At 36.2% G+C, this 22,292-nt stretch overlaps 1 protein-coding gene across 2 annotated transcripts in view; it reads left to right on the top strand.

Annotated features, from left to right (window-relative positions):
• The window catches only part of AGPS (alkylglycerone phosphate synthase), a 175,811-nt gene that overhangs the window by 40,462 nt on the left and 113,057 nt on the right, over positions 1–22,292 (top strand). For both annotated transcript variants that reach the window (XM_011991846.1, XM_011991847.1), the window contains exons 3-8: positions 8,714–8,804; positions 11,100–11,220; positions 11,315–11,389; positions 15,377–15,448; positions 16,818–16,897; positions 19,922–20,002. In XM_011991846.1, coding sequence (XP_011847236.1) covers positions 8,714–8,804; positions 11,100–11,220; positions 11,315–11,389; positions 15,377–15,448; positions 16,818–16,897; positions 19,922–20,002 — 520 coding nt within the window. The remainder of the gene's footprint in view (positions 1–8,713; positions 8,805–11,099; positions 11,221–11,314; positions 11,390–15,376; positions 15,449–16,817; positions 16,898–19,921; positions 20,003–22,292) is intronic.

The raw sequence follows: 22,292 nt of genomic DNA, 5'->3' as shown, positions 1-22,292 counted from the left end.
AAAAAAAAAAAAAAAAAAAAAGGAATCCTTTCACCATTGCTTGTTTTTGTCAGGTTTGTTGAAGATCAGATGGCTGTAGGTATGCAGTCTTATTTCTGGGATGTCTATTCTGTTCCATTGGTCTATGTGTCTGTTTTTGTGCCAGTACCATGATGTTTTGGTTACGGTAGCCTTGTAGTATAGTTGGAACTTGGGCAGTGTGATGCTTCCAGCTTTGTTCTTTTTGTGTAGGATTGTCTTGGCTATACGGGCTCTTTTTTGATGCCATATGAATTTTAAAATAGTTTTTTCTAATTCTGTGAAGAATGTCAATGGTAGTTTAATGGGAATAGCATTGAATCTATAAATTACTTTGGGTAGTATGGCCATTTTCACAATATTGATTCTTCCTATCTATGAGCATGAAATGTTTTTCCATTTGTTTGTGTCTTCTCTGATTTCCCTGAGCAGTGATTTGTAGTTGTCCTTGAAGAGGTCCTTCACTTCCCTTGTTAGATGTATTCATGGGTGTTTTATTCTCTTTGTAGCAATTGTGAATGCGAGTTCATTCATGATTTGGCTCTCCTCTTGCCTGTTGTTGGTGTATAGGAATGCTAGTGATTTTTGCGCATTGATTTTGTATCCTGAGACTTTGCTGAAGTTGCTTATCAGCTTCAGAAGCTTTTGGGCTGAGACGATGGGGATTTCTAGATATAGGATCATGTCATCTGCAAACAGAAACAGTTTGACTTCCTCTCTTCCTATTTGAATTTTCTTTATTTCTTTCTCTTGCCTGATTGCCCTGGCCAGAACTTCCAATACTGTGTTGAATAGTAGTAGTGAGAGAAAGCATCCTTGTCTTGTGCCGGTTTTTCAGGAGAATGCTTCCAGCTTTTGCTCATTCAGGTATGATATTGACTATGAGTTTGTTATATATGGTTCTTATTATTTTGAGGTATGGTCCTTAAATACTTAGTTTATTGAGTTTTTAACATGAAGGATGTTGACTTTTATCTAAGGCCTTTTCTGTGTCCATTGAGATAATCATGTGGTTTTGTCTTTAGTTCTGTTTATATGATAAATTACGTGTATTGATTTGCATATGTTGAACCAACTTTGATTGTGGTGGATAAGCTTTTTGATGTATTGCTGGATTCAGTTTGCCAGTATTTTATTGAGGATTTTTGCATTGATGTTCATCAGGGATACTGGCCTAAATTTTTCTTTTTTGTTGTTGCGTCTCTGGCAGGTTTTGGTATCAGGATGATGCTGGTCTCATAAAAGGAGTTAGGTAGCAGTCCCTCCTTTTCAATTTAGTTCCAGTAGAAATGGTACCAGCTCTTCTTTGTACCTCTAGTAGAATTCAACTGTAAATCTATCTGGCCCTGGGCTTTTTTTGGTTGGCAAGCAATTTATTACTATCTCATTTTCAGAACTCATTCTTGGTCTATTCAGGGATTCAGGTTCTTCCTGGTTCAATCTTGGGAGGGTGTTTATGTCCAGGAACTTACCCACTTTTTTCTAGATTTTCTAGTTCATATGCATAGAGGTGTTCATAGTATTCTTTGATAATTATTTGTATTTCTGTAGTGTCAGTGGTAATATCCCCCTTACCATTTTTGATGGTGTCTGATTCTTCTCTCTTTTCTTCTTTATTAGTCTAGCTAGCAGTCTACCTATTTATTTTTTCAAAAAAAACAAAAAACAAAACAAAAAAACCCTCATCTCCCGGATTCATTGGCTTTTTGAACGGTTTTTGGCATCTCTATCTTCTTCGGTTCTGCTCTGATCTTGGTTATTTCTTGTGTTCTGCTACCTTTGGGGCTTGTTTGTTGTTGGTTTTCTAGTTCTCTTAGTTGTCATGTTAGGTTGTTAATTTGAGGTCTTTCTACTAGAAGTTTTTTGATGTGGGCATTTAGTGCTATAAATTTTCCTCTTAACACTGCTTTAGCTGTGTTGCAGAGATTCTGGTACTTTGTCTCTTTGTTCTCATTAGTTTCAAATAACTTCTAGATTTCTGGCTTAGTTTCACCCAGGAGTCATTCAGGTTGTTCAGTTTCTATGTAGTTTTGTGGTTTTGAGTGATTTTTTAAAGTCTTGATTCTAATTTGATTGTGCTGTAGTCTGAGAGATTGTTATGATTTCAGTTATTTTGCATTTGCTGAGGGGTGTTTTAATTCCAATTATGTAATCGATTTTAGAGTAAGTGTTGTGGCTATGAGAAGAATATATATTCTGTTGTTTTTGGGTGGAGGGTTCTCTCGATGTCTGTCAAGTCTGCTTGATCCAAAGCTAAGTTCAGGTCCTGAATATCTTTTAATTTTCTGTCTCAGTGATCTAATATTGTCAGTGGGATGTTAAAGCCTCTCATTATTTTGTGTGAGAGTGTAAGTCTCTTTGTAGGTCTCTAAGAACTTGCTTTTGGATCTGGGTGCTCCTCTATTGGGTACATATATATTTAGCATAGTTAGCTCTTCTTGTTGAATTGAACCCTTTACCATTATGTAATGCCCTTCTTTGTCTTTTTTGGTCTTTGTTGGTTTAAAATCTGTTTTGTCAGAAACTAGGATTGCGGCCCCTGCTTTTTTCTGTTTTCCATTTGCTTGGTAAATTTTCCTCCATCCCTTTATTTTGAGTCCATGTGTGTCTTTCCATGTTACATGGGTCTCTTGAGGACAGCATAATGGGTCTTGACTCTTCCCCCAGCTTGCAATTCTGTGTCTTTTAATTGGGGCATTTAGCCCATTTACATTTAAGGTTTTTATTGTGTGTGAATTTGACCCTGTCATCATGATGCTAGCTGGTTATTTTGCAGACTTGTTTATGTGGTTGCTTCATAGTGTCACTGGTCTGTGTACTTCAAATGTGTTTTTATAGTGGCTGGTAACAGTTTTTCTTTTTCATATTTAGTGCTTTCTTCAGGAGCTTTTGCAAGGCAGGCCTGGTGGTGATGAATTCCTTCAGTATTTGCTTGTCTGGAAAGTATCTTCTTCTTTTCTTATGAAGCTTAGTTTTGGCTGGATGTGAAATTCTGGGTTGGAAATTCTTTTCTTTAAGAATGTTGAATATTGGCCCCCAATCTCTTCTGGCTTGTAGGGTTTTTGCTGAAATGTCTGCTGTTAGTCTGATGGGTTTCCCTTTGTAGATGACCTGGCCTTTCTCTCTGGCTGCCCATTATATTTTTTTCTCTTCTTTTCAACCTTTGAGAATCTGGTGATTATGTGTCTTGGGGTTGATCTTCTCATGGAGTATCTTACTGGGGTTCTCTGGACCTCCTGCATTTGAATGTTGGCCTGTCTTGCTACGTTGGGGAAGTTCTCCTGGATGATATTCTGAAGTATGTTTTTCAACTTGGTTCCATTCTTTCCATCTCTTTTGGGTACCCCAATCAGTCATAGGTCCAGTCTTTTTTGTATAGTCCTATATTTCTCAGAGGTTTTGTTCATTCCTATTCATTCCTTTTTCTCTATTCTTGTCTGCCTTGAAGACTGTAGTCTTCAAGCTTTGAGATTCTTTCCTCCACTTGGTCTATTCTGCTGTTGATACTTGTGATTGCATTGTGAATTTCTTGTGTTGCGTTTTTCAGCTCCATCAGATTAGTTATGCTCCTCTCTAAACTGGCTCTTCTGGTTTTCAGCTCCTGTATTGTTTTATCATGATTCTTAGCTTTTTTGCATTGGGTTACAACATGCTCCTTTCCCTCAGCAAAGTTTGTTACTACCCACCTTCTGAAGCCTACTTCTGTGAATTCAATGATCTCAGCCTCAGCCCAGTTCTGGCTGGAGAGGTATTGTGGTCATTTGGAGAAGAGGCACTCTGGCTTTTTGAGTTTTCAGTATTTTTGCATTGATTCTTTCTCATCTTTGTGGGATTATCTAGCTTCAATTTTTTGAGGTTGCTGACCTTTGAGTGAGATTTTTGTGTGGTCTTTTTTGTTGATGCTGTTATTGTTACTTTCTGTTTGTTTGTTTTTCTTTTAACAGTCAAGCCACTTTTTCGTAGGGCTGCTGTGGTTTGTTGGGGGATTGCTCGTGACCCTATTTGCCTCATTTTTCCCAGACCTGGAGGTATCACCAGTGGAGGCTGTGAAACAGCAAAGATGGCAGCCTGCTTTTTCCTCTGGGAGCTCCATCCCAGGGTGGGTAGTGACCTGTTGCTGGCCTGGATGCTCCCGTAGGAGGTGTCAGGAGACCCCTGTTGGGAGCTCTGACCCAGTCAGGAGGAATAGGATGGCTGGTTTTTGTTGGAGCAGGTGTGCCATGTTGGGGATAACCCTTCCATGTCAAGACTGCCTAGACTCTTCAGAGCCATCAGGCTGGAAAGGCTGAGTCAACTGAACTGCAGAGACATCGGCTGCCTCTCCCCCAGGGGGCTCTGTCCCAGGGAGAGATCAGAGTTCTGTCTGTGTAACCCTGGCTCGAGTTGCTGAAATTCCCACAGGGAGTCCCCACCCAATGAGGAGCAATGGATTGGGGTCCCACTTAAAAAAAGCAGTCTGGCCACAATCTGGCATAGCAGCTGTGTTGCATTGTATGGGATTCCTTCTTGTTCTGACCACCTGGACTGCCTGGAACTGGCAGGCTAGAACAGCTGAGTCAACCTAACCACAGAAATGCTAGTTGCTCCTCCTCCAGGGAACTCATCCATCTCAGGCAGTCTCCAGCTTGTTGCACTGTCTGACTGGAATTCCAAGCTAGTGGGTCTTAACTTGTGAGGTGAAAGTGTGGCCTGCAGAACAATGCTGCTTAGATCCCTGGATTCAGTCCCCCTCCTAGAAAAGTGAGCAGATGGATCTCCCACCTTGCTGGGATTCCTGGGGCGGAGTCTGTAAAACTCCTGGGTTACTGTGTGAGCCGGAGTGACTGTTCTTTTGAGACTCTGCACAGCTCTGTGTATTGAACTCAAGGCCCTGGTGGCATGGGGTCACCAGGGGATCTGCTGATCCACAGGTTACAGACTCGTGGGAGAAATGTGGTTTCCCTCGTGGGGTTGCACAATCTCTCACTGCTCTGCTTGGATGGGGGTGGGAGTTCCTTTGGCTCCATGCTTCTCCCAGTTGGACCATCGCCCCACCCTGCTTTTCTTTGTTCTCCATGGGTTGAGCTGTCTGCCTAGTCAGTCGCAGTGTGAGAATCTGGATATTTCAGTTGAAGGTGCTGAATTCAGTTGCCATTTTCATTCTTCTCCATGAGAGCTGTGGACCACAGCTGCTTCTAATCAGCCATCTCAGTCCCTGAAGATTTCTATAAAGTAAAATTTTTGAAAAATGTCATTATTTTTGACTTTATGGGTGTTATATATTAGTTTGGTACTTACAAATCACAAGTTAGTATATAAATGGAGAATTTGAGTTTGTTAGACTTTGTCTTTTTGATGGCATAATTTTTAATTGAAGCTTTATCTGATTATAAAAAGACTGTTAAATTGCTTAGCAATTGTGGAACTCACCCTGAGGCTAGATGATTGTATATACTTATCAGGGGAACCCACCCCCAGTATTTCAACATAGGTTTTTTATATTTTCCCTAAGTGTCGGCCAGTCTGAGAAATAAAGAGAAAGAGTACAAAGAGAGGAATTTTACAACTGGGCTGCCAGGGGTGATACCACATTGTCGGTAGGTCCGTAATGCCCCCTGAGCTGCAAAACCATCAGATTTTTATTAGGGATTTCAAAAGGGGAGGGAGTGTATGAACAGGAAGTAGGTCACAAAGATCACATGCTCAAGGGCAATAAAGATCACAAGGCAAAGGACAAAGCAAAGATCACAAGGCAAAGGGCAAAATTAGCATTACTGATGAGGGTCTATGTTTGGCTGTGCACATATTGTCTTGATAAACATCTTAAACAACAGAAAACAGGGTTCGATAGCAGAGAACCAGTCTGACCTCAAATTTACCAGGGTGGGATCTTTTCCCCACCCTAATAAGCCTGAGGGTACTGCAAGAGACCAGGGCATACTTCAGTCCTTATCTCAACTGCATAAAACACACTCCCAGAGCGGCCATTTATATACCTCCCCCCAGGAGTGCATTCCTTCCCCAGGGTATTAATTATTAATATTTCTTGCTGGGAAAAAATTCAGCAATATCTCTCCTACTTGCAGGTCCGTTTATAGGCTCTCTGCAAGAAGAAAAATATGGCTCTGTTCTACCCAACCCCTCAGGCAGTCAGACCTTTGGTTGTCTTCCCTTGTTCCTTAAAATTGCTGTTATTCCATTCGTTTTCAAGGTGCACTGATTTAATATTGTTCAAACACACGTTTTGCAATCAATTTGTACCATAGTGGTCCTGAGGTGACGTACATTTTCAGCTTACGAAGATAACAGGATTAAGAGATTAAAGACAAGACAGGCATAAGAAATTATAAGAGTATTAATTTTGGGAACTGATAAATGTCCATGAAATCTTCACAATTTATGTTCCTCTGCCGCGGCTCCAGCTGGTCCCTCTGTTTGGGGTCCCTGACTTCCTGCAACATACACTAATATTTTTGTTGCTTCTTATGTGCTGCCCCAGAGTAAGAGTCACTTTGTCTTTAGTCATTGCCCGTCCTGATGTGCACTTCCCTCTTGGATAATTTTTGTCCGCAGAAATTTCATTGGCCTTGAAAACTCGTTCTGATTCTGTATCTTCTATAGTATAGTCTATTTCAGCACTATGGGAAAGTGATAAATTGATCTCATCTTATATTTTACAAAAAAAGCCATTTAATGTTCTCAAACTAATCTTCAGTCATGGAAAAGAAGAAGATCCATTCAGTAGTCACTGTGATTCAACAATTGGTATAGATGCTTAGTTTTCTGTTTATCACATCTCTGGTTAAAGTTTCGTGTTCTCTGCCCGTGTGTTCATCTCACAAATTAAATGTTGCTGCAGCTTTGACTAAGCTAGGTTGTAAGTTTCTTAAGAACAGGAGTCATAATACCAATTCCATATATTCTGCAATGCTAAGTACAGTCTTCTGAGTGTTAAATAAATATTGTGCATTCAGATATAGAGATATATATACTTTATTTTAGTGATAGAAGGTAGTTTTAAATTTTATACATGATAGTAACGCTTACTCTGTATCTGTAAGTTCAAGTATCTTGAAGGTGGTCACCTTTTTATTTTATTGGCAATACCTGAGACTGGGTAATTAATAAAGAATAGAGATTTGTTTGGCTCATGGTTCTGCAGGCTGTGCAAGAAACATGGCATCAGGGTCTGCTTCTGGTGAGGACCTCAAGCTGCTTCCACTCCTGCAGAAGGGGAAGGGGAGCTGGTATGTGCTGAGATCACATGGTGAAACTGGAAGCAAGAGAGAGATGGTAGGGAGATGCCAGTCTCTTTTTAAACAACCAGCTCTTGTGGGAACTAACAGAACTCACTCACACTTCTCTCCCTCCCCCCCAGGGCATTAATCTGTTCATAAAGATATACCTCCATGACCCAAACACCTCCCACTAGGGGATCAGATTTCAACATGAGTTCTGGAGGGTTCGGTATCCAAACTACAGGACTCCTTTAAGAGAGTGAAAGGATAAATCACAGAGTAAGAGAAAATGTCTAATATATATATCTTTCATTTTATAAATATATAAAGATTTCTTACATGTAATTGAGGGAACAATAACCCAGGAGGAAAATGAGCAAAAGACTTGAACTGGTTTTCAAAATGGAGGATATCCAAATGGACAGTAGATATAGGAATAGATGCTCAATTTCATAAGTACTCAGTAAAATTCAAATTAAAATTGTAATGAGATGCCAGTGGAATGTGTCAGAGATTCAGTTATAGAATTTCTATTGTGTTCTTTTTTATAGTTTTTTTATTTCTCTGCTAAGATTTTTTTTTTCTAATATTCACTGGGAGTACATTTTCCATTTTGTCCATTGGCATAGCTACAATAGCTGCTTTAAAACCCTTGTGTGCTACTTCCAGTATCTTGGGTCATTTTGGGGTCAGTCATCATTAATTGTCCTTTTTCTTGATTATGACTCATACTTTACAGTTTGTTCTTGTCTAGTAATACTGGAGTGTGTTTTGGACATTGTACATGATGTAGGAACTCTGGATTCTGTTATACTCCTCTGAGGAGACCTTTAAAAAATTTGTTTTAAATCAAGCAATTAACTTGACTGATCTGAAACTCTAAATTCTGTCCCCCTGTGGTGAGCAGCTGAATTGTCTGTCCAGTTTTTTTTTTAAGCCTAACTGGGCTGCCTAGAATATTCCAGTATGTTTTCTGTACATGCCATTAAGAGTCAGCCAGACATTTGGAGAGAGCTGATAGATAGGTTCCTGTCTTACTTGCTTCTTTCTGTGATTTCCCAGTATGCTTTCCAGATGCAGCATTCACCCCAAACACTGTGGTCTGGTTCTTTAAGCCAGGAAGACTGTAAATTTTCAGCATTTTTATTACCTTTTGAGGCACCAGCTGGGGCCTGCCATAAAGCTAAAACTTATGTAAAAAACAAAACCAAACTGGAAACTTATGAACTTATGTAGTATTTTTTGCTTTTTTTCAAATGTCACACACCCTTCTGCCCTATTTTTGACTGCTTTTGGTCTGTCTATACTGCCTTTAGATAGCTGGGTTTTGTTTGTTTTGTTTTTGTTCAGAGTTTATAGTTACATGTGAAAGTGTTGGTTTGATAGTAACTGCTTGACCATCACTGGAAGCAGAATTTAAGCTTTAAATTTAAATGAAGATACTTTGCTCTAATATTTTTACTTTCTTTGTACTTTAGGTACCCTCTTAGTGGCATGGGTTTACCAACATTTAAAGAATGGATCCAAAATATCCTTGGAGTAAGTGTGGAGCATAAAACTACCTCTAAAGTAAGCAAACAAAAATTATTACTAATACATTTAACTGTGTTTTTAAACCCAAATTAATATGATTTCTCTTTGTAATTTGTTATATTGGATTCCCTGCAACTGTCATGTTTTTTGTTATAAAGCCTATTAATTATATTGGCCTTGTTAGACTGTTACGGACAGTTATTCTGTGTCACAGATCTAGACCCTAGTCTCACAATTTATCTGAGATTTATCTGGCAAACTTTTTATCTTCTCTGAGCCTTGATTATTTTTAGAATTGGGAGTAATAACTATTTGTTCTGCCTCTCACAGGGTAATAGTGAAGTGCAAATTATTTACTTCCTTAAAGAGTGCTTGTTACAGAAATATAAGTTGCCGTGATGTTTAGATTATTTAGTAGACTGACCATAATCTAGGATTAATGGAGAATAATTTAAAATAAAAATGTAAAATCACATTTAATATTAGGACATTTAGAATATTTGAAGAATTATAAAAAGTAAAAATTTGATTAAGATATGAGCGATTGAGGATTTTAGTTTGTTCATGTAGTTTCACTTTTCTGAAAGTAGAATTAGGAAACTTTAAACTGTATGTATATATATGAAGCTAATGAAATATTTAGCATTTCTTTTTATTATTATTTTTGTTGTGTTTTTATTATTATTTTGCTGTAGCGTAGTATTCTGTATTCCAGTCTCTCTAACTGGATATAAGTTCCATAAGTACAGGGGCTATGTCTTATACAATATTCTCCACTGTATCCAACTTGTTATTAAGTGATATAGGTATTTGGTGAGTACTTGTTGGGTTTATTTAAAAATCCACAGTTATTTTATTCTAGTTATTAAGTTAGGCTGAACAACTAATTCTACCCCTCCCAAGCCATCTTTTAACTTTTCCTAGAGGTCTCTCTTTTTATCTCTTAAATTCTCTCTCTCTCGATCTCTTGACTATTTGCAATTACTTCTTTTTGACATTGATACAATCCACATACCATAGTTAGATTTCACCAGTTTTTGAGCCCTTTTCAGTTCTTAATTACTTAAAATATTAATATATTTTGTTGGAGTTCTTTTAGTATTTCCTTCTCCTATGGGATAAATTTCACAAGATCAAAATACTTTTTTCTGTTTAACTCACTGTTGTATCAAGACCTTGAAGAGTGCCTAGCTTATAGCAACCACTCAATAAGTATTTTTTATGCAGTACCTTAATAAGAGATTAATATGGAAGTATCATATTTGTTCTTTGCATATTCTTATATTTTCTTTTTTCCAAATACCGTATGATAGCTTCCCCCCATCCCCCATAGCAGATTTTACTTGGCCAGCCATTTATAGACCTCTTCCTATGTTCTAGGCATGCTATTAGGTGCTTTTCACAAAAATTATCACATTTAACCTGCCTTCCTTATAGTAGCCCTATGGTGATAATCTCATTTAACAGATGAAGAAGCCAAGGCTCTTAGAAGTTGGGTGACATGCCCAATGACTCATAGTTTTAACTTTGAAGTTGAAGATTAGATTTCAAGTTACCTGTTAGGTGAAATTGAATATCAAGTTTATAATTATGTTGTGAGTTTTAAAGCAGCTGTATAAAAACGGATTTATTACCTATTTTGAGGCTTTCTGTTGATCATTTTAAAATGGCAATTGAATAATAAGAAATGCTAATTTTTTTTTTTTTTTTTTTTTTGAGACGGAGTCTCACTCTGTTGCCCAGGCTGGAGTGTGGTGGCGTAATCTTGGCTCACTGCAAGCTCTGCCTCCTGGGTTCACACCATTCTCCTGCCTCAGCCTCCCAAGTAGCTGGGACTACAGGCGCTCGCCACCATGCCCGGCTAATTTTTGTATTTTTAGGAGAGGCAGGGATTCACTGTGTTAGCCAGGATGATCTCGATCTCCTGACCTCATGATCCGCTTGCCTTGGCCTCCCAAAGTGCTGGTATTACAGGTGTGAGCCACCGCGCCCGGCCAGAAATGCTAAATTTTATCGACAGATTAAGTGTAGATAGTGTACAAGTCAAGTAACTTTCTCCCACTCTCCTTAATCTGAAATGAAAGATTTGATACTTTGCTATCTTCCCTGTTGATTACAATCTTTAGAAATGATTGCGATTAACCAGAGCATTTGTAATTTGTTACTCTCATAAAGCTGATTTCTGTATATGTTGTTTTGTATTTTCCTATGCTTCAGCCTTACTTTGAATGTTTTTTTAAAAAGTCTACATTTTGTAATCATTCTCTCTAACTTAAGTACCCAAAATTCGTTGTCTAAAAATAAGTCAAAGAAATCAATTTTATTTTCTAGGCATCCTTAAATCCTAGTGATATACCTCCTTCTGTTGTAAACGAAGATTTTCTTCATGACCTTAAAGAAACTAATATTTCATATTCACAAGAGGCAGATGATCGAGTATTTAGAGCTCATGGTAAGTTACTTTATATTAGCCCTATTTATTTTTAACAAAAATTTTCTATATTTTAAGCTGTTTTTGTGTTTTTGTTTTTTTAACCACAAAACAGGTCATTGTCTTCATGAGATATTTTTGCTCAGGGAAGGAATGTTTGAGCGAATTCCTGATATAGTTTTATGGCCAAGTAAGTTTTCCCCTCCTTGTATCATTAATTTAATGTATTGCTAAATTTTAAGTTAATTTAATATTGGAAATATGTACTTTTTGGCATATGAGTTGTAAAAAATATAAATTGCTGTATTTTTAAGAGAGTTTACATAACAGTCTTGAAGCTCTTTCTTGACCTGGTTGTTCTGAACTAATGGTTTTAACAATTCATTTTGTTGCTGATAATTAAATAATCATTTCAAATGTAAATGATCTTATTGAGATGTCAGTAGAAAAATGTATTTTTGGATAATTTGGAAGCTTCATGAAATTAGTGTCAGTGTTACATTCAGATATATAGAATTATTAATATAATTGAGTACTGCAAAGTAATATTAGTAATAATTTGTTGATATCAGCTGTGAGCTTTAAAAAGCCTGGTCAAACAAGTTTTATGTATTATATATATGCATACTATGTTTGAAATGAATAATTAAATTTTGAGTAATTATTAGCGTTTGGCTGGGACGGGGGATGGATGAGCTTTGTGTTGTAATTTTACTCTTAGTGAGTATAAATCTGAGATTTTTTACCCATCTCTTTTAGCAGGTAATTTAAAGCAGAACAGGTATAGTGTTCCTTGCTGTCCATTATTGCATTTTTTAAAGAGTTCTATTGATTTTCTGATTCATTTTATCTTCAGATCTTCCTTTTCAGAGTACGTATTTTATTTTTTAATAAATTGGATCATTCATGGACTCTCAGTTCTTAAATGAGATCCTTCTACTTTGGAGGGACTGTCTGAGGGAAAAATTATACTTTAATGTGGGGGCAAGAGGCAGGTGAGATACATGGGAGGAAAATCTAAGAGCATATGTAGCAGAGATGAAATTACTTTCCTGATACTAGTATATTATTCTATGCATTTGGAATATTTATTAAATAAGTCTTTCATCTCTGTTAGTTTAGTATAGAAATTTTAACTGTTCCTGAGGAAAAGGTATTCTCCAATAGAAGAAATATTTTTGTTTTGCCTGCCTGTTTTTTAGTAGCTTTAGGTTACTTCTCTACCAAGATTTGGAGAAGGTTTATTCTGTTTATTACTGGAAAACGTGAAAGCAAAATTTACCAGTTTTCACTTCCCACAAGAAACCTAATAGGCCATCCTTTGATGTATCTTAATAAGAACTTTCAAGTGTACCTTCTAGGCATTTCCTTTCAAGTGTACCTTCTAGGTATTTCCTTCCTGTCTTTCAACATTAAAATACTGAGAGAGTTGGGCTTGGCAGTGTGTTCCTGTAGTCCCTGTTACTCAGAATGATGACGCAGGAGGATCACTTGCCCAGAGTTCGAGTCTAACGTGGACTAGTAAGTCCCTCATCTCTTAAAAAACAAAAACAAAAACAGAATAATATAGTGAAAGTACATTTTGCTTTAAGAAATCCAAATATTCTCAAAAACTCAGATGTAGTAAACAATATTTCACAAAAGTTTCTTTGCTTTGTAAAATCCCTCCCATTTTATTGGTTCCCTTGCACCATTGCTCTTCCACTTTTTTTCCATCCCAATTTCCAAATCAGTTCCTTCTCAGTGTATATCTAGGTTTTTGTGAAACCGTAAGGGTTTTCATGCCTCATGTTTCTTGCCCGTTTAAGTCTCCCATACACACTTGGGAGATTAATTCAATAATCCTTTTGCCAGCTTCTTCCATACTTCAAGAATCTCTATGAATGGTGTATTCCTGGATAAATCAAGTTTATAGTTTTATTCTGTTCAATATCCTAGTGTAATGACTTCTTTGGAAATAGTTTCCCAACAAGTTATTAAGTCACTGAGGTTTTTATTTAATTTTAATGTAAATTTCCTACTGGCGATGAAGTCCAAGTTTTTCTTTGTAGGAGGCCTCGTTTTGAGACAATGAAGAAATTTGAGGCAATGTGGTATTCCATAGAGTGGATGTGGCTGTCTCATTCTTGCAAAACACACACACACACACACACACACACACACACACACACACACACACAAAACTAGGAAATCTGTTGTAGTTGTCTTTAAGTCTGGCTTTGATCTGAATGGGAATTCTATGTGTTGCTTAATAGGATGCTTGGGGCTTGTTTAAGAGTAAGGACAGTTACTTCACTTATTAAATTTAGTGTTTATGCATTATTTTCATTGGCTTAAACACCAGAACTTTAGGACTGTGAAAATACAGGCTAGGTACTTGAGGATAAGCAGTGAATAAAACAAAAATCCCTGCTCTCAAGTGCCATAGAATTTACTGAGGGGAAACAGATAATTCACAAATAAATATGTAACATATTGGTTAGTGTTAAGTGCTGTGAATAAAAGCATGTAAGAGGGTAGCGTGAACAAGGATGCGTAGTGGGATGGATGCAGTTTCAGATAACATGGTTAAGGAAGCCTTTTGATTAGGTGACATTCCTAGAAGATAATTTTGCCTTGTTGAAGATTTTTTAATAGACATCTTTGGGTATTTTGTGAATTGTTAATTAATGAGTATTCTATTTAGTAAATTTACCACAGATAGCAAGCTTTATAAGCTTAATCCGAAAGCTTGAAAATAGATATTTATTAAAAATTGGAATGATACAAGTGACATGTTTTCTTAGCTTTACACAAACCTTAGAAAAGATAATTGCAACTTTTATAGAACTATTTTTGCATTCATAAATGGATATTCATTTGCTTTCCTCAGCATTCTTATTTCCTGCTGAGTCCCTAGGCTCTTAGCAACTAATACTGGAGTTTTGCATAGTTTTCTTGCCTCAAGTCTCACTCCTGCATGCCATCTCTTATTATATCAGGAGATTGACTTTTCCAAAACAATCTCTTTGCCATCTTGTTCCCCTCCTTAGGAACCTCCACTAATGTCCTATTGCCAGTCAAGTTGAGTCTTAGTACCTCTTGCTTGGCATTTAAAATCTTCCAGTCAGTTTTTTGTTACTTATATAACTTTTGCAAGCATAAAGAGAACTCTTTAGTTCTGTACAAAGGAAAGGAATTTATGTGCAGTGTATTTTGTGCAATATTGCAAACATTTGTTTAAACAATAAATCATCAATGGTGCTAAAATTAGGTGAAAGTATGATGAGAAACATGGTATTTTATGTAGTCTAAAATATGTATATACTGTGTCACTAGGTTTTCCCACTATAAGGATACTGTGTTTCTTGTTGAAGTTAATAAGTATTTGAACAATTAATACCTGTTAATATTTGAACCTATTAATATTGAATATTGAATAAATTATTTGAACAATTAATACCTATTAATTTCAGCAAGAAACACAGTATCCTTATAGTGGGGAAACCTAGTGACACGGCCTAACCAAATGATGTATTAAGTTAACATTACTGGAAATGAGACATGTTAGTATCATGTGCTTCTAGATGTAATGCACTGAGAAAGATGCAACATTACTTCTGTGGAATTACTCCCAAAATATATAACCTGAACTTAATCATGAGGAAACATCTACAAACCCAAACTGAGGGGCATTCTATGAAATAACTGACCACTGTTCTTCAAAACTGTCATGGTCATGAAAGTTAAAGATACACTAAGGAAATGCCTATTTTTAAAGAAGACACAAGGCAGCTAAATGCAGGGTGTGATCCTCGAGTTGACTCTGGTCTAGAAAAGAGGATGTTAGTAGGACAATTGGAAGTATTTGAATAAGGTCTGTAGATTAGTTTATTGTATTGTATCAGTGTTAGTTGCTTGATTTTGATAGTTGGACTGTAGCTACATAAGATGTTGATATCTGGAGATGTAAGATGAAGGAAAATTCTTGTACTGTCTTTGTAACTTTTTTGTAAGTCAAATTATTTCAAAATGAAAAGTTAAAAAGGTAAAGTGTTTTAATACTCAACTCATTGTGTTAATGAATGAATAAATGAAGGAAAAGTTTTGATAAAGAATTTCATAGGTTCTTATTTGCCAAGGTTATCAGATTTTATTCATGCCTCTGTAATTAATTTATTTTCCCTTTCTTCAACAGCATGCCATGATGATGTAGTTAAGATTGTGAATCTAGCTTGCAAATACAACCTTTGTATCATACCAATTGGTGGTAGGTATTGTGCCTTTTGAATTTTGATATGTAAATTTGTTCTATTTAAAATATTTGTATTTTAAATATTTGCATCACCCTACTGAAAACAAACCTTATTGTAATTGTGATGTGGTTATTCAAACAAATTGGTCGATGATGCTCATTTGTGTTCTAAGTAGAATTCCTTAAACTGTTTGAGACATGGTATACCTTAGTTCACGGCTTTTTCCTCTATGGGTCCTAGTTGAAGCTGTGATTTAATGCCTGAATAAGAAAATGTTTCTGCTTTAGTAGTTACTTTTTAACCTGTATATTTGTGGAGATAATTTTCTTTTTCAAAAGCTAAATGTAAATATGTCCTATATAAACCTTTGAGATTAGCATAGGAATGGTGATGAGACTCCCAACAATTCCAGAAGCTCCATATTCCCTCTTCAGCGGATGCTTTCTGTTGAATTCATGCAAAAAAGGCACTAAAATGCCATTTATTATGAAATATTTTTCTAATTCCAAATGACCGTAACAAGCAAATAGTAGTTACTGATCACAGGCATCACGTTTTTAACCGACACTTCATGATCTCACTTTGTAAAGTTACGCTGAACCTTACGGATTAACACCCCTTGTACTTCTTGTGGAAGGTGACTTTCACATGTTTTCTTTCATGTAGAGCTTATGGAAGTATCCGTCAAGAATTTATTCTGATATATGATGATTTAGATCTGGTTAAGAACAGAGAACATTGTATTGTTCTTTAATGGTATCAAGAAAGCATTTTTCCTTTGACAGTAAATGTTAAGACAACAGTATATTTAAATACTTCTATGTATTATTCTATATTAAAATCACTTTTTCACCAAAAACATCTAAATTTGTTTTTAAATACCTCGTAATCTAGACATTTTAAACTTGTTTCTTTTCTAATTTATTAAAGCTTTTTTGTATAAGAATATAAGATTATTTTAAATGATAAATGAATCTCATAATTGTGGTAGGAAGTAATGATGTCTCTAGTTGTATAGGATGAGTCTTTTTTTTCTTTTAAGCTCCCTCTCCTCAGTAATTATCAGCTTAGAACTTTTCTAATCATGTTTTTGGAGTTCCACAAATTGCTAGGGGCCTCACTTGAGTGTGGCATATCCAGGGGATGGAGCCATAGCCCATTGCTTTCAGTTCCATAATATTGCTTCATTTTGGCACTCAGCATAAAATAAAGGTGAGTTTGCTTTTAGTGTGTTAGCATTGGCAAATTGTATTTTGCAAAGTATTAATAGGTATCACTTTTCTAGTGGCCCTATCTGTGTACTTGATATGAGGGATTTGCCCTAGAAATATAGCTAAAAACAGAATATTTAAACATAAAAGTTGTTATTTCCTATTTTGGCAGGAGGAACAAGTGTTTCATATGGCCTGATGTGTCCTGCAGATGAGACAAGAACAATTATTTCTTTGGACACTTCACAAATGGTATTTAATAATTTGAAATATATTTAAAACATTGTCTTTATTGGCTCCACCTTAATTGTCATTAAAAAAGAATCTAGCCACTGGGCACTGTGGCTCACACTTGTAATCCCAGCACTTGGGGAGGCTGAGGTGGGTGGATCACTTGAGGTTGGGAGTTTGAGACCAGCCGGGCCAACATAGGAAAATGTCATCTCTAATAAAAATACAAAAATTAACCGGGTGTGGTGACGTGTGCCTGTAATCCCAGTTACTTGGGAGGCTGAGACATGAGACTTGCTTGAAACTGGGAGGCGGTTGCAGTGAGCCAAGATCACACCACTGCATTCAAGCCTGAGCAATAAAGAAAAAAGAATCTAATATCCATTTTGTTTTAAATGTATTTCATCATTACATTTTACCCTTGTATTCAGTTCTCCAAAAGATAGGTTTACTTTTACCCTCAGGTATGTGTCTTCATGCTATTTTACCAAATTTGAATTTTTTTCGAACGCCTAAGTAGAGAGAATAGTTTATCCATTTTCTAGATAAATAGTTATTAACATTTTGCCATACTTTCTTTATCTTTCTTTTTTTCTAGTAGTTTAGAGCAAATTCTGACACAATGCTACTTTACACATAATTATTTCTGTATAATCTCATTTAAAAAGGACATTTTCTCACATAACTATTATTATCACTCCTGGCAAAATCAAAAGTAATTCTTTATGTTATTTAGTAGTTATCTACATTCAATTTTCAATATAAAAAATGTCTATTTTATAGTTCATTTGTTCAAATGGAGATCCAGACAAGGCTCACATTAGCTTTCCATTGTAGCTCTTAAGTCTCACTTTATGTAAAAGCCTCCTCTTACTCCCTGTTTTTTTCCTTTTGAATGTTATAGACTTTTGAATAAACAAGTTTATTTGTGGTATAGAATGTCATATTTTGAATTTATCTGTTGCTGCTGCTTGTCATTTAACTTTTTGTCTAAGCCCTGTGTGTCCACTAAATAGAACTTCCATATAAAGTCTAGTTAGATTCAGGCATTGCCTTTTGTTTTGTTTTGTTTTTACAGCAAGAATCCTTCATAGATGGTAATGTGCTTTTAAAAAAGTGTCACGTAACATCAATAGAGGTGTGTAATAGCTGATTGTCCCACTTTTAGTGATGCTAAAATTGATCAAGTTCAGATGGTGAGCACTTCTTTTATTGTAAAGTTCCCCATTAACCTATCTCCTTATCCCAGATTTTAAGAAAAGGCAATTTATTTCCTCAGAAGATAGCTGAAGAATAGCTTATTCTGGAATGTTAACATGGATTTGGTAGTGTATATGGGATGTAATAGGGTAGCCTATATGTTTTCTTTAGGTTTTTCTGTGAGTGCCTATGAAGTTTTTTTCTGCTGCTTTTAATTTCCTTTTTCTACCAAAAGATATGTTTGAACTCTTGGTAGCTACAAGGTATATATTTAGAATGAGTATGTAATTGCCTCAAGAGCCAGTCTGTTGGGGGAGAAGATGTATACATAAGGTACCATCAGATTAAAAATTCTTTGTCTTTTCATTCTGCAATTTAATAATACTGTCTTTTGTCTAGCTGCCAAAGGACCAAAAACCTGATTATACCATAGTTGTATCAAAGTTACCGTTGTCAGCCAGGCGCGGTGGCTCATGCCTGTAATCCCAGCACTTTGGGAGGGTGAGGTGGGCAGATCATCTGAGGCCAGGAGTTCTAGACCAGCCTGGCCAATGTGGTGAAATCCTTTCCCTTCTAAAAATACAAAAATTAGCCGGGCGTGGTGGCATGTGCCTGTAATCCCAGCTACTCGGGAGGCTGAGGCAGAAGAGTTGCTTGAACCCAGGAGGCAGAGATTGCAGTGAGCCAAGATCATGTCACTGCACTCCAGCCTGAGTGACAGAGCAAGACTCTGTCTCAAAAAAAAAGAAAGAAAGAAAGAAATTACTATTGTCTTATAGTGAGAGTATAATTATGAGTTTTATGTAACATAAAACTAAAAGTGCATTCACATACATCATCTTATTTAATGTTTTTCACAACCCCATAAATTAAGCAGTGCGGTTATTCATATGTGTTCAGATTTGGAATGTAGGTAGCAACTGCTGTTTTTTTATTGTCTGTTGTGCTCTTTTCTTTTTGTTATTAAGTCGATTTATCTATGTTAGTTATTGCCGTGAAATTGAGCATATGAAAGTCGAAAGAAAGCTTCCCTGGGATCCAGAAGAAGGTTCTATATGTTACCCAGTTGCTCAGCCAGATAGAAAGGGGAAAGAAGTCTGCTCTTAATAGTAGAAAGTAATTCATGAAAATTCATATATATGTAAAAGTTAGGTCAAATAAGAATGCCAGATAACATTTTTTATTGGCAGTCATACATTTGGTAAGTTGAGCCAGATGAAATTTAGTTCCTTCTTTTGAGCCCAAGGCAGGGATATGCTTTGTTTTGTACATGAGATCTCTGGCCCTGTTTTGAATTAAAAATAAAGCAGGGATGCCATCTGCTATATTTAAATGTCTTTGCAGATTTTTTTTTCTAATCTTATGGTCATATTCTGATATTCTTCAATTACATACTGATTGCTATGTTAACATAGTGCAGATAGTATTTGCACAATGCCAGGACCTGTATATGCTGTTTTTTTACATGGAGTATCTCATTTAATTATTGTAGGCAACACTTTCTGTATTATTGCTATTTACATTTTACGAATGAGGAAACAATAAGCCTAAACAGTTAAATAATTTGCCTAAGGTAAGAGAAGGAGTTTAATTTAAATTAACATCTGAATAAAGACAGAGTCTATGTTTTAAGCCAACCCCTGCATAATATACTGCCTTTGTTACTGTGTCATCATGTTGTATAGTCTGGGATAAGTGGACTTGGTTTCCAGTGTGGGTGGTTGAGGGGAACCCTTCTTGCTTAATCACTGTCTTATCACTTGTTGCTTTGAATTAAGAAGTTATATTTCCTGAGAAAATATTAGTAGTTCATGGAGATCAGATTTCTTTCTTCCTTTGCAACAGAATCGAATTCTCTGGGTTGATGAGAACAATTTGACGGCTCATGTAGAGGCTGGTATAACAGGACAAGAGTTGGAAAGACAGGTATGTTATTTCTTTTTCTTATTTTTTTTTAAAAATCAACGTATTCTAATATCAATTCTGATGCTATTTCTTTAATGAAAGTTTTCAAAACTGTATCCCCTCTATGAATGAAATACCTTTTATGATACATTCATTCATTCAATGAATTTGTTTAGTTTCTATTATGGGTCAAGCATTGAGCTAGATTCCAAGGACATGATAGTGAATAAGGCATTGTCTCCTACCCTCAGGTAACTTAGATTAGGACAGAAAGTTTGAAAAATAATTAATTATTCAGAGTAAATATTGCTATGTGGATGCCAAGTGCAGGGTATTATGGATCATCAGATGGGGCTAGGTGGCAATGAGTTGCGCAAAGAAGGTATCACATAGAACCTGGCATTTATTATTATTATTTTTTTAATACTGAGTCAGTGGCAAAGGACACAGCATTTAAAATGAGACTTCAGGATGAGTCTGAGTTGGCAAAAAAGGAGAGTACAATCCAGAGGAAGGAGCATATATGCAGAGCATCTCAGGGTGACTGCAGCTTTTTTTTTTTTTTTTTTTTTTTTGCATTTTTTTTTTTTTTTTTTGAGAGGGATTCTCGCTTTGTCGCCCAGGCTGGAGTGCAGTGGCCGGATCTCAGCTCACTGCAAGCTCCGCCTCCCGGGTTCACGCCATTCTCCTGCCTCAGCCCCCCAAGTAACTGGGACTACAGGCACCCACCACCATGCCTGGCTAATTTTTTGTATTTTTAGTAGAGACGGGGTTTCACCGTGGTCTCGATCTCCTGACCTTGTGATCCTCCCACCTCTGCCTCCCAAAGTGTTGGGATTACAGGCGTGAGACACCGCTCCCGGCTGACTGTTGCTTTTGAGGGACTGCAGATAGCTGAATATGGCTGAAGGCTAGTGTGTGTATGGGAGAACATGTCTTCTTGGTATTTGTATATTGGGTGGGAGTGGGTACAGTAGTGGTAAAGGATCAAGCCAGGAAGACATGAGGAGTTCAGATCATAAAGGGCCTTATAAAGCACCTGTTAGAAGTTTGAACTTTACTTTTTTACTTGTGTTGTTCTGGCTGCTGTGTGGTGAAATGGGTGGTCTATGTAAGGGTGGACTAAGAGACTGCAACAATAATTTAGGCAAGAGCTGATAGTGACCTGAAGTAGTAGAAATGGAATAAAATGGAACAGTTTGAACATGGAATTCTAGGATGTTGGTGATATATTTCATCAGCTGGGTAGATATTGGTATTCATTGAACTTTTCAGTGCACAACTTCATTGACAACTACTCATTTCATAAATTCATGAAATTCTTGAAGTTCTTACAGTACTTTTTTGGGATCCTAATGAATTTTTGGAAAACTTTAGGTTTCCTTCATAGATTCTAAGCAGGTAATAGTGAAAATAAATTGGTTCCTTCAACTTTCTCAAACATAATCAAGATAACAATAACTCAGCTTTTGTAAACATAAATTAGAAGGTTCCATTTGTTAGTGATGTACTGACCATTTTGTTCAACTTGGGCTATAGAGACCCCTCTCCCCCAAACCTTTAATAGGAAGAGATGTGATGTGATTGTTGATCTTATTTTGTTGTTGTTTTCTTTTCTTTCTTGAAAAGTTGATTGATGTTGGTCTTCTCCTGACCGTTTCTGGATGATAGGCTTTGAAAAAAATTATTAAGCTATTTATTTTTTATTTAATGCAGTAAGATGCAGATAACTGGAATGAAATTGAACTTATTTGTTGAGACTGTTAAAGATCCTCAATAAATTAAGATTTTATATCAGATAAATAGATTTGTCAATTATTATAGTTTATAATGAACTTCAGTGGGCAGAATGATAGTATTTAATGAAAAAACCTCTAAAACGTCCTGTATCAATATTCTATTACACTTGAATGAGGCATTATCAGCACAGCATTTTTTTTTATAACAAAGAATGGCCTTTTATGTCACCAATTTTGTATCTTTATTATAGCATTTGATGTAGTATTTTAACCTTTCCAAGTTTTCTTTTTTTTTTTTAAGGTTAGAATTAAAATTCAAGGAACATATTTCCTTGAAATTTAAATGACATTTTCCCAGACTAGGAACTTCTGATATTTTACCTAGTAGTTCATTTCCCTAAATGCCAATATAGAACTTACTTTTTTTTTTATTTTTTTTAATTTTTTTAAATTTATTTATTATTATTATACTGTAAGTTGTAGGGTACATGTGCATAACGTGCAGGTTTGTTACATATGTATACTTGTGCCTTGTTGGTGTGCTGCACCCATCAACTCGTCATTTACATCAG

This window comes from Mandrillus leucophaeus, unplaced genomic scaffold (genome assembly GCF_000951045.1).
Source record: "Mandrillus leucophaeus isolate KB7577 unplaced genomic scaffold, Mleu.le_1.0 Scaffold40, whole genome shotgun sequence".
NCBI classification, from domain to species: Eukaryota; Metazoa; Chordata; class Mammalia; order Primates; family Cercopithecidae; genus Mandrillus; species Mandrillus leucophaeus.
This window is presented reverse-complemented; position numbering and strand designations above follow the sequence as displayed.